The 13488-nt window shown below is 37.6% G+C and overlaps 1 protein-coding gene across 2 annotated transcripts in view; it reads right to left on the bottom strand.

Annotated features, from left to right (window-relative positions):
- The window catches only part of C5H12orf4 (chromosome 5 C12orf4 homolog), a 55614-nt gene that overhangs the window by 25686 nt on the left and 16440 nt on the right, over positions 1-13488 (bottom strand). For both annotated transcript variants that reach the window (XM_043969292.1, XM_043969293.1), the window contains 2 exons: positions 4162-4268; positions 2157-2354 (listed from right to left, as the gene is read on the bottom strand). In XM_043969292.1, coding sequence (XP_043825227.1) covers positions 2157-2354; positions 4162-4268 — 305 coding nt within the window. The remainder of the gene's footprint in view (positions 1-2156; positions 2355-4161; positions 4269-13488) is intronic.

Below are 13488 nucleotides of genomic sequence, written 5' to 3'. Positions count from 1 at the left end.
GCACAGTTTAAGTTATTTCCCCAAAGTCACACAGCTTGGCAGGATCTAAACTCAAGTTTTCCTGGATCTGGGCCCAATGCCCTGTTTACTGTGACACCAGTTGTCTCAAGTAGAATAGAGGATTTTTGAGTATTTCTAACTAAAAAAACCAGAGCTGAGCAAAAACTGTGAAATGCAAAAATAAGACTCAAGAGAAACTCAGAAAGATAAATTTGAGCAGTTCAAAGGGTCATTATGATATAGTGCTAACATTCAAATAGGAGGAGAAGAGACAAAGTGTACCTTCAAAACCTTAATGTTTCCAAAGGGTACTGAGAGAATGAAATAAGAAAAATAGAACACCAAAGTTGGATTAATTCTGTTCTGAGAGTTTTAAGAGGGGAAAGAGAAAGAAAAGAAAAGGAATACAGTGGTATAGAAAGGAGTAGAACTTGTTATTTGTAATTGGGATGCCTGAAAAAAGGTGTATATAAACATGGAGGGAGAAGAGGGGGTGGATAACAGATGAATCTCATTTTTATTTGATAAAGCCAAAGGAGAGCTGAACACACACAAACAGAATGAAGCAGAAATATAACAAACTTAATAGGGAAACAAGTAAGGACTGGGATGGAGTTAAGAAGGATGATACCAGGAAGGAAATATTGAAAAAGATGATGGAAGTGTGACTTAAATAAAGAAGACACCCACAAAACTAATTCTTTATGGAGGTTTCTGACTTTTTCAATGTATTGATGAGTTGTGCTAGCCTCCCTCCCCCTCCCCGTTTATAAAAGATACTATTTGTTATATGGGATGGCTGTCTGGGAGGAGAAAAGGGAGTAATACATGGGATATTATGGTGATGTGAGAAGCAGAAAACATCAGCAAAAACATTAAAAAAAAAAAAAGAGGCATGACTGGCCCTGTTGGAATATGAATAAATTTATCTTCAAATTCTAAAAAAAAAAGGAAAAAAAAGGTGTATTTTGCTTGTTGCAAGGAAAACAAATTTTCTTATCATGTAGAGGGAATTAAATGGAAAGAAAAAAAGAGAAGAGAACTGGAACTTCCCATCAATTGGGGGAAAGGTTGAACAAATTATGGTATAATAATTTAATGGAATATTATTATTTGTAAGAAATAATGAAATGTATGATTTTAGAGAATTTTGGGTGGTATGAACTGAGGGAAATTGGAGTGAAAACCAGTAAAACAATTTATATGAGGATAATAAGATTGTAAGGAAACACACCTCTGAAAGACCTAATAACTCTGATCAATGCAACAATCAACCATGTCTCTGTAAGACCCATGGGAAAGCATATTACGCACCCCTGCTGACAGAGAAGTGATAGAAAAAGGGAGTTATCCAAAAGAGCTTGAAATGTTTAAAAAAAATGCAGAAAAAAAGAGAAATAAGTCCAGACGGAAGCACAGACAAGCAGGGCAGTTTTTAAAGTAACATGGGAAAAATATTACATATTTTTTCCAAAAAAAGGAATTGGTATGAAATAGAGAAGCATGGTTTCATATAAAATCCTCTTTTTGTGTTCTATTATATTGTTGAAAATGCTTTTGGGGGTGGAATTTAAGTTTAGAATTTTAAAAAATTGTTTAAAAATTTTATGATTTTATCAATAGGGAAGTTCCCTTTACCTATGCAGACTGCAGCCTCTTTATACCTTGGTTGATGGCTTAATGCACTATGGCTAAAAAGTCATATGGTGGCCAACTCTTTATCTAAGCTTTTCCTTCACAGTGGTTAAGCTGCTTAGGCCTCAACTCAATCAACAAGCATTTATCAAGCACCCACAATTTTGTCAGGCACTAGGCATACAAAGACAAACGTGACGCTTTTGGTCAGCTTCACATCTATTTTATCTTGAGGTGCCTATTTTTATAGTTAATTATTCTATAATTTCATTTTAATCAATATATCATTATCAACCAATATAACCAAAGTATAACAGGGAAAAAAGAAAAAACGAGTCAAAAGCAATTTGTTAAAACAGAAGCATGAAATCTGTGCTGAATAACTATGCCTTAGCTCCTGGTGTATTGTTTTGTCTACCGAGATATGTGTGTTACATGAAAAAAAAAAAGATTTCTGAAAAAGGCATATAGGAAGAAATGTAATAAAGAGAATGAGGCTATACGAAATGGGATGTGCTCACCTCTCTTAATACCGCTGTATGAATTGATGCGGTTATCTACCAATAAAACGAGGCCACAGAGAGATGCTGAATAGAGTGAGAGTGCTGTCTGCAGTCGATGGAGTTTTACGCCACTGCGATGATTTCTTTTGTGTTTACAGAAGTCTAGCATGTCTGCTCTCAGCAATCTCAAATTATGCATGGTCTTCAGCTGGGCTCCTAGGGATAAGAAATAGCTCTACAGTTATATATGTGCATATTTTAAATTAATATTATTCTGAACTTGACAAACACAAGCAAACATAAGTTTGTCTATGTACAAAGAACAGAAAAGATGGCTACGTGCCACCAATGAGAATATACAGATATTCTGGAGAGTAATTTGGAATTGTGCCCAAAGGGCTATAAAGCTGTGCATACCCTTTGACCCAGCAATACTACTTCTTTTTCTCAAAGAGAACATAAAAAAAGGGAAAAGGACCCACATGTACAAAAATATTCATAGCTGCTCTTTTTGTGGTGGCAAAAAATTGGAAATTGAGGGGATGCTCATCAATTAGGGAATGGCTGAACAAGCTGTGGTATATGAATGTAATGGAATACTATTGTGCTATAAGAAACGATGAGCAAGAGGAGTTCAGAGAAACCTGGAAGGACTTGCATGAACTGATGATGAGTGAGATGAGCAGAACCAGGAGAACACTGTACAAAGTATCTCAACATTATAAGTTGCTCAACTGTGATAGACTTGATTCTTCTCAGCAATACAACGGTACAAGATAGTTCCAAAGGACTCATCATGGAAAATGCTCTCCAAATCCAGAAAAAAAGAACTGTGGAATATGGATGCAGATTGGACCATACTATTTCTTTTGTTTCTGGTGCTGTTGTTTTTCTTTTTTGCTCTGATTCTTCTTTTACAGCAAGACTAATGCAAAAATATGTTTAATGTGATTATACATATATAACCTATATCAGAATACTAGCTGTATTGGGAAGGGGGGAGTGAGGAGAGGGAGGGAGAAAAATTTGAAACTAGAAATCTTATCAAAACAAATGTTGAAAACTATCTCTACATGTAACTGGAAAATAATAAAATAATTTTATAATTAAAAAAAGAATATATAGATAATTGCAAATATGCAACACAACAGAGGGCTAAAGTGGTATAAGAGAAATCCAGAATAAAGCCTGTATTAAAACTGATGAAAGGGGGCAGCTAGGTGGTACAGTGGATAAAGCACTGGCCCTGGATTCAGGAGGACCTGAGTTCAAATCTGGCCTGAGACACTTGACCCTTCCTAGCTGTGTGACCCTGGACAAGTCACTTAACCCTCATTGCCCTGCAAAAAAACAAACAAAAAAACCTGTTGAAAGGGGCTTGGTGTATACTGTAAACCTTCGTTTTAGTAGCTACTTTTACATGTTTAATAATTTTATATGCCAGATGACTAATTATGAATGGTCTTCAGCTGGGCTCCTGGGGTAAGAAACAGCTCTACAATTATATATGTGCATATTTTAAATCAATATTATTCTGAACTTGACAAACACAAGCAAACATAAATTTGTCTATGTACAAAGAACAGAAAAGATGGCTGATAACGATGATGATGATGATAATTATTGCTATTATCCTAGCATCTATAAAAGTACATACTATGTGCCAGACACTGTGTTATAAGCACTCTAAAACGATCATTTCATTTGATCCTCACAACAACCCTGGAAGATAAATGCTATTACTATCTCCATTTAAGTGACTTGTCCAAGGGCACACAACTAGTAAGTTTCTGAGGCCAGATTTGCATTCAGGTCTTCTTGATTCCAGGCCAAGTATTCTGTCCACTGTGTCTCCTAGTAGCCTCAAGACTAATAGCTTTCCTTTGGTCAGTAGTCAATTTATATTTTTAAAAATGAGTGAAAAAAAATTCAATGGGTTAACATGCCAGGCATTCTTTCTCTTATAAAAATATACAAAAAGCCAATTCTTATTAATTATGATTGCTCTAAGTTATTCACTTACCTAAGTGAATGGTAAAACTTTCTTCTAACTTCCTTTGATCTTCATAAATTCTTCCATTTGCTTCTACAGATTCTCTGAATTGACTAGGCTGAACTTTAATTTCTTCACTGAAATTTGTTTTTAAAAAGGTTATTGGCAAGTTCTAAACAAAAGCACTTTTGAAAATGAAATGAGAAAAAACTGAACAACTGAAAAGTAACAGTTGACTCATCTCTAACCTCATCCTTAATGTATCCATGAAAACACAACAGGACTACAATCATCTACTAAATTCCAATTTTTAACACTCAATACTTTTACATGCAAATATCATAGATGAACCAATATTATTCTACAGGCTTACTATGAACATTATGCAATTTGCATTAAAATATGTATGACTACAATTATCTTATAGCTTTCTTTATGAAAGAACTCATGACTTCTTAGTAAGTTCATTCCATGCATTTAAAATATGATACATTTAAAAATTACAAACATATGGACTTTTTCCTTTCTTAAATTTTATTTTTTAATTTATAAGCACTTTCTTTTCTTTCCTTCAAACCCCTCTCTCCAAGTTAAACAGAAAAAAGACAAAACTATTTTCAACACAAATATGCATAATCAAGAAAAACAAATGTCCACACTGTCCCCATCCAAAAATGTAAAATAGGAACTTTTCAAGAAAACATGTTGCAAATAATGAGAACATGCCTAACAGGTATTCTATCTGACTGAAGTAATCAAGTGCTTTTCTGCTGCCTCCCCACAGTGTAGAGATGTCCTTGGATTCTCAAAGGTCTTGTTTCCCAAGGCGGTGGAAACTCTGGAAACTTCTATCAAGCTAGAAAACCTATGAGGCCAGTCTGGCAATACATGGAGCCTATTTTATGAGGACTAACTTAGCTAATGAGCAATAAGCACGTCATCATTAGACTGGCCACCCAGTCATTATTTTGGCCTGGTAACCTTCGAAAATGAAGGAAAATTTAAAAGAGCCCTCTGACCCACGTGGGTCATCGTGTCACAGTGGTGTGAATGGGGGCAGAGAGTGCTAAAAAAAATCAGTTTTCAGACCATCAATACATTTAAATTTGACCATAGGTAATCTAAATGTGAGATATATATCCAATAACCATTATGTAGGCACACTACTGGAAGAGCTAATCATGTAAATTTTTATATTCTGCTATAAGTGAAACCAAAAGGAGGAGATGCAGCTAACTAAGATGGCTCATTATTGTTGTTGTTTGTCCCAAAGAGGACCATGACCTCGAGGTGATGTCATGACTTACACTGAATTGGATTTAAATGAGGAAGGCTGTGCAAGGTCATTAACCTCACTTTCTCCTCCAGAGCCATCTGGCTCCAGTGGCAAGATATATATCAGGATGGCTGGAAATGGCCCTGGTTTTTTTTTAAGGCAATTGAGGTTAAGTGACTTGCCCAGAGTCACAGAGCTAGTAAGTGTCTGAGGTGAGATTTGAACTCGGGTCCTCCTGACTCCAGGGCCAGTGCTCTATCCACTATATCACCTAGCTGCCCTCATAAGATGGCTCATAGGTTTTCCTTGGAGAAGCAAAGAAAAAAGTTGGCAGAGCAGGCTTTATCATATGCTCAGAGGCAATAAGACATCACAGGATATTTGGTCATCATGTATTTCAGTCCTAATGATAAATATCTGAAATATCCACTATAAAAATAATTGCAGTTTATGAAAATATACAATTCCAATAATTTCAACAAGGAAATCACAAACAAAAACAATTATGAGGAAAAATGAGATGTCCCTGATGCAAATGCACAAGAAACTTAGCAAGCAATTAAAATTTTAAAGGAAATGCCAAGAAGATGGAAGTAAGGATAGAGAACATGACTCTAAGAGCATGGTACAGGTCTATAAAAATAGTGTAAGGAATGAGAAAGCTCCGAAGAAGCTGAAGCTAGTGAGAGAAGCTGAAGGAAGACCAAAGAAGGGAGAGATGGGAAAATGAGAATTCATCACACAGTGAAGGCAAAGATGTTTTTTAGCTCGATTATTATTTTCCTTTTGTTTCTGCTAAGAAGAATGGACTTTTTCCTGGAAATGACAAAACAAAAATGACTAACAGGGAGCTGAACGTATTAGTGAAAAGGAGGAAATCAAACTGAATTGCTTCTGGGAAATTACAAACCTCTTTACTGACCTGAGTTTCCCATGAAAGCAAAGGTTCATTTTTTTAAATACTATGATACTACCATTGTTGCTATATGGCAGTGAGACACTGAATCACATTGCCTTAAAAAAACTAAAACTGAGTACCACTCGGGGGGCAAAAGAGAGACCATCAATGAGAAACTGATGAAAAGAAGCATATCATATCAAGGAGTTGGACAGGGGAAAAAATGGGATGGCCATATGGAAAGAAGATGGAATAATAATGACCATCCAGAACGTTCTGCTAGTATCACTGCAACATCAGGAGAGAGGAAGGCTTCCAGCACATTGGATGGCCCCCTTGTAGCAGAAGGGTTGCAAACTCTACTACTGGGATAAAATCCCAAATCAATGAGATCACAGATCCATCTGAATATCTGAGTAATAAAGCAGTGAATCATATCAATATAGCTATCTTACTTGATAGGAATGAAACAAAAATATCTACAGGAAAAAAAATAACAACAACTCACAAGTGTGGCAGATGTTAAAGAGAGTGAAGAAAGTGAGAGCCAAAGTAAAAACCAGATTTCTCATCTGCCAGAACTGGCCTTTTGTCATGCTTCATATTACTTCTAAAAGAATTATGACAGTATTTACCATCCCTCAGTTAAAGCCATGACAATCTATCACCACGTCTTTCACAAGATCAGCTAATTTACTAACATAAGCACTCCTACATGTATGTAGGACTAAAAACCAATAATCCTCCTAACATGTAGTAATAAACTAAGCACTGGACCTGGACTTTGCAGACCTGTTTTCAAGTGTTACCTCTAACATTTACTAGTGGTGTGACTGGTTATATCACCTTACTACTCCATTCTAGAGATCACTTTCCTTAACTGTACTACCTACTTCACAAGATGTGAGTGCTTATTTGGTACTTCTAAGTCGTATGACTGCTATACAATAAACAACTTAGCTACAAGAGGTTGCATTAAAAGAAAAGTATCCAGGATCAGGGAAGTGTTGGCCTCTTTGTATTCTGCTCTAGTCATGCCACATCTGAAGCATTATTTTAATTCTGAGATACCACATTTTAGGTAGATCATTAATAGGCTGAAGAGTGTATAGAAGAAGGCAATAAAAATGGTACAGCAATCTAAGATTAAGCTATATGAGGGATCAGTTAAAAAAACTGAGGGATATTTAGCTTCAAGAAGAGAAGAGAGAAGATGGCGGAGAGGCTGACTCCCACAAGCTCCAGATAAACCCGTCCATTCACGCCCAAATAATGCGGTAAAAATCAAAACCCAGAACAGCCTAATGCACATAAGAACAGAGTGAGACTGTTTCTCCGCAAAAGAGGGCGATTCTGATCACCTACTGATCAGGCTGAACAGCTCAGCACGCGGTCCGGACCCAGCCAGGGACAGTGCTTCCAACACGTCAGAGTCTTCAGCACCAGCAGCTTCTGAGGCTCCGATCACGGACTGGTGAGGGGGTTCGGAGGTAGGCCGGGGTGAAGTGGAGGCAGTATCTGCTGGAGTTGGGGCAAAGCGCCCTGGGTCTGAACCAGTGGGCTGAATCGAGTCGTGGTGGCCCAGTGAGGGAGGGGTAAAAGTACGCCAAGCTTCCGACCATAGAGAATCAGAGTTCAATCAGACTTCTGTTTCCGGGTCAAAGAGAAAGCGGCTGTGATTACTCACAAGCCAGGCAGGCTGAGAAGAAGCCCAATCACCCCCTGGGCCATGCTGTAGCACAAACAGTGTGTCCGGGAAGCAGCGCTACACTTTAAGGAGTAAAAAGCCAAGAAACAGTAAGCCAGGATGAGTAGGCAGAGAAAGCAGAAGACCATCGAAAACTTCTTTGGGGGAAAGGTAGACCATAATACATCCTCAGAAAAAGAAGAAAATAATAGGGTCAAAGCTCCAACATCCAAAGCTTCCAAGAAAAATATGAACTGGTCTCAGGCCATGGAAGCTCTCAAAAGGGACTTTGAAGAGAAAGTAGGAGAGATAGAACGAAGATGTAGAGAAAGAGAGGAAGGAATGGAAAGAGAAATGAGAGCGATGCAGGAGAGTCATGAGAAAAAAGTCAACAGTTTGAAAAGCCAAATGGAAAAGGAGATTAAAAAACTGTCTGCTGAAAATAATTGCCTAAGAATCAGGATTGAACAAATGGAAGCTAGTGAGCTTATGAGAAACCAAGACACAGTAAAGCAAATCCAATTGAATGAAAAAATAGAAGGCAATGTGAAATATCTCCTTGGAAAAACAGCTGACCTAGAAAATAAATCTAGGAGAGATAATTTGAAAATCATTGGACTACCTGAAAACCAGGACCAAAACAAGAGTTTAGACACCATCCTCCAAGAGATTGTGAGAGAAAATTGCCCTGATATTCTTGAAGCAGAAGCTAAAATAGAAATAGAAAAAATTCACCGATCACCTCCTGAAAGAGATCCCAAAAGGAAAACCTCCAGGAATATTATAGCCAAATTCCAGAACTCCCAGGTCAAGGAGAAAATATTGCAAGCAGCTAGAAAAAAGGAATTTAAATACTGTGGAGCTCCAATAAGGATAAAGCAAGATCTAGCAGCTTCTACATTAAAGGACCGGAGGGCATGGAATATGATATTCCAGAGGGCAAAGGAACTGGGACTACAGCCAAAAATCACGTACCCAGCAAGACTAAGCATCCTCTTTCAGAGGCAAACATGGAACTTCAAGGAGAAAGAAGACTTTCAGGCATTTGTTATGAAAAGACCTGAACTGAATAGAAAATTTGACTTTCAAATACAACACCCCGGAGAAGCATAAAAAGATAAACAGGAAAAAGACTTGTAACGATTGGAATGACGCCACCTGCTGGAGACTTACTGTAGAAGAGTTCTGCCCATGAAGCGAAGGTCTTTGAGGGCAAGACCAGGAGTCTTTTCTTTGGCGGGAGGAAGTGACGCGGACTAGTGGGAGGAGGAAGGAAGAGACTGGCGCTGACTCTGGGGCTTTTTCCTGAGGACGCTGGTGGAGAAGGGAGCTAGAAATGTGCTCTCCCTTTAATAGATAGGAATCTAGGCCTATCTCTCTCTCTTTACCAAATTCTTATTCTCCTTAATAAATGCTTAAAAGTCTAACTCTTGCTAAAGCTTGTAATTGATTGGCGACCACTCATTAGATATTTTAGACAGTTTAGCTAGAATTTTAACCCTTAACAGATGGCTGACCACGAAGAGGAAAGCTGAACCTCACTTCTGATCTTCCGGTTGGGTAAGAAATTTCCCCTCTCCCTTTAACTGCTAAGTACTGGTGTACTGGCTGTGTTTTCCTTTAAATTTTTTTCAAATGGACCTTTTAAACTCCCTAATTACCCTATTTTTGATTTTAGTCTGTTTAACCAGACAAATGGGAGATAAGATCATGTTAATGCTTTGTTTTTGTGGATTTTCTATTTTTCTTTTTATTTTTGTTAAAAGAGCCAGCAACTTACTCACACAAGGAAATATCTCTCCCTCTCCCAACCATGCTTTTTCAGAGAAACCTGAAGAGATTCCCGCAGCTTTTCCCAGTTCTAACACTAATTGTTGCTTTAATTTTGCATGCCTGGAGGCAATGACCCACCTTCTAGAAGCTTTTAATCCCCTAGCACCTGGAGGCAAAGTGGGGGAAGAGGAATCCAGGCCTGAGTTCAAAATCAAGTCTGATTCAAATTGCTCTGGTCCCTCCCCTCCTCTCCAGACCCCACCCTCTACTCCTCCTATGGCCAAGCCCATAGCTTCCCCTGCCTGGGAAGTCCAGAGATCTGATGCACATGCTCAACTTTTTCTACCTGCATTTGCAGCTTCAGGCTCAGCCCTTTCCCAGCCTGGCTGTGCTTCTGAGGCAACCTTAGAAAACCCTTTAAATTCCAGATATGCTCAATTTGTTCATAATTTTGCTAACCTGCTTTTGTCTTTAATTAGTAATCTTATAAAGCATTTGTATGGTGAAAAGACTGACAGACAATATAGAGGGGTTAAAGAAGAAAAACTTAAGCTGAATAAGAATGACAATCAACATAGTTCAAGACTCTGCTTCTTTTGCCATGGAAGGGTATATATTTTACAGAAATGTAGAAGTAAGCAGCAAGGTATTGATATGAGTATTGGGGATTTTAGATATCGGAATCAAAAGTGTTCTGAATTCACTCAGAGTAATAGTATCAGTTCAGAGGTTACATAGGATTTCTATGCTATTACATATACATTTTGAAATTAATGGTATGGGTTTATTTTCATAGAGATTTTCATGCTTTTGAGATTGTGTCTTATACTTAGTTTTTAAAACAAGGAGAATATTTGTAAAAGCTTTTTATAGTCATGTGATCAAGTTTATATTTTATAATACTCTTATTGATATTAAGTTCATATTCATTTAGATTTCCCTAGTTTGAATTTCATTGTCTTTTATTGTTCCATGTGTATTTTTTTCTATTTATTCATCTCTAATTTTGAAACATTGCAAGATGGTTTTGATTTCATAATACAATGTTAATTCTAGGAGTATTGTGCTCCCATATTCTGAGTTGTTTGTTTTTGTTATTTTTTCTCAACTGATTATTTGATCAAACTCTTTGAAGCATTTCCCTGGCAAATTGGTTGCCATGGCAAGTGTAAAGAAGTATTATTTTTGATAAGCATATTCCAAAAAAAAAAAAAAAGAGGGGAACATTTGTAAAAGTTTTCTCTTTTCAAAAAAAAAAGTTTTCTTTGAGATTCTGTTGTGCTTTAACTTGTATTTAAATATGTTCTGATTTTTCACAAAAGTAATTGTATACTAAGTAAAAAAAGGGGTATTATTTGAAATTGTTGCATAATTATATATTATATTCTGAGTCAAGATGTGTGCACATTTTTTGCAATCATTTATTATCCTCAATTTTTAAATCCATATGAGACTTGGATTATGGGAACTTATCATTTAAGACATTAATTGCCTTTATTCTGAGTTATCAGATGCCAGTAGGCCAAGATGCCATCCAATCACAAGAGGAATACATTCAAAAGCAGACACTGAACTGTCACATGAGGGGAGACATGCATGAAGTCAAGGTATGGCCGAGGGAACGGCTTTTGACAAATGTTGAGGTTGGATTCTCTTGGTTTAATATTTTATTTTATTTTTCCCCACAATATTGTACGGATGGCTGGAAGTATTGATCCCACCCATCTCACTTCTACACCTGGCTTCTATGCTCCCTCCTATATGCCTGATGCCATGGACATCTTAATCCCATGGATCTGATTAAGTCTGACTCAGTTTCCTCCAATATGTTCGGTGGCATGGACATATATTCCATCCACCTATTTTAAGCCTGGCATACTGTATGGGCAGTACATATTGCTCAAGTGTGGAAATGCTCATATCCCATCATTTCTCTGTTCTTTTATGGTAACCCCCATAATTATCTCAGGTGTCATGATAAATACAGTGTTGAATTTGGCCTTGACACCTGTTACCAATTATATTAGATTTTTTAATTTCTCATAATGGTGTGAGGATAATTAGGCAGATGATGCAAAAAGTGATGAAACAAAGATAAAAATTATTTTTAATAATTAATATCGCTGCAATTGTCTTCTCAATTACCCTCCATAAGGGGGGGACTATAGTAATATTATAATTTTAAAGAATGGTTCAATTTTTGTTTTATTATATGTTTCATGTGTAACAACTAAGATTCTGAATTCCCTTAGACATGTTTTTGAGAACTTTCATTGTTTGATTTGATTATTGACAAAGCTATTTTAAAGTTGTGTTAAGCTCAATTTTGTAGGAAATTTTCCTGGCTGATTACCAGCATCCACACATCAACCCCTGAAAAGACTTCCATTCCACGACTACACCTAGAGGACATCTGAGAAAAGACTTTCAGAGACTTTAAATGAACAGTTTTGATTTGTTGTTTTTGTTGTTTTTTTTTCTCTTTCTGTTATAATATACACCATCTGTAACATGTATTCTCTGCAGAGGCCCTCCCTTTGCAAGACTAATGTCAAAGCGTCGGTTCATGAGGACAAAAAAAAAAAAAAAATCGCCCCTCTGAACAAAACTTTCCTCTCTTCCTTTTATATAATGTTGTTCACATATTATTAGTTAGCAATAGTTATTATATTCTTTTTACTGTTCCGTCAAGGAAACATTGTGTTTCTTGAGGAACAACAGGGGGGACTGTAATGATTGGAATGACGCCACCTACTGGAGACTTGCTGTGGAGAGCTCCACCATGAGGAAAATGCCTCAGAGGCATTGTGGCTTTTCCTTGGCGTCAGGAAATGACGCTTGCTCATGGGTGCTGTCTATCAAGTCTACCAGCCAATCAACTGGAGGAGCCTCCTATGGTCTGGGAGGAGACAGGAAGGAGGAAAGGGAGCCTGCGCAGAGAGCGCTGGCCTTTTTGGCTTCCGGACTTGATGGTGGTGGCAGCAGAGGACTTCACAGGAAATTTGAGGAAAGATAGGAATGCCAGACTGTTAGAATTCTGTTCTCAATCTTTTTCTTTCTATTTTCCAATAAACCCTTAAAAACCTAAACTCGTTTTATCAGTGATTTTTAGTCAGTTTCCCCCAAACTGGAGGAACACATTAGAATCCACATTTAGAATCTTAAATTACACAGACTTCATGAGGGATATTAAAAGATCAAACTGTTAACATTCCTATATGGGAAGATAATACAGAGGACACAGGTCTGAACTGAATACGAAGGGATGTTATGTTTTGTTCTTTGTGGGGTGTCTTATGTATGGGGCCGGATTTGGGCTTGGGGCCTCCTGGGTCCAGGGCTGGTGCATTGTCCACTGTGCCACCTAACTAACCCATAATGACATCCTTAAAATAGGGTTGAGGGTAGGAGAAATAGACTGGGGGAGGGGGAAGGGGAGAGATGATCTGGGGAGAGGTTGTTCATATGAAGGAAACAAGAAAAAAGCTTATGGAGGGGAGGGGAAAAGGGGGAAGGAATTGGGGAGTGATTGAACCTTAATATCATCAGAATTGACTCAAAGAAGGACTAACATACATACTCAAGTGGGTATAGTAATATATTTTGCCCTGAGGGAGGGGAGGGAGATAAGGGGGGGGGGAAGGAGGGAAAGGCAGATTCTAGGAGAGAGTAGTAAAAAGCAAAATACTTTCAAGGAAGGTGAAGATGTTCTGCATAATGGCA

The sequence above is a fragment of the Dromiciops gliroides genome, chromosome 5 (assembly GCF_019393635.1).
Source record: "Dromiciops gliroides isolate mDroGli1 chromosome 5, mDroGli1.pri, whole genome shotgun sequence".
Lineage (NCBI taxonomy): Eukaryota > Metazoa > Chordata > Mammalia > Microbiotheria > Microbiotheriidae > Dromiciops > Dromiciops gliroides.
This window is presented reverse-complemented; position numbering and strand designations above follow the sequence as displayed.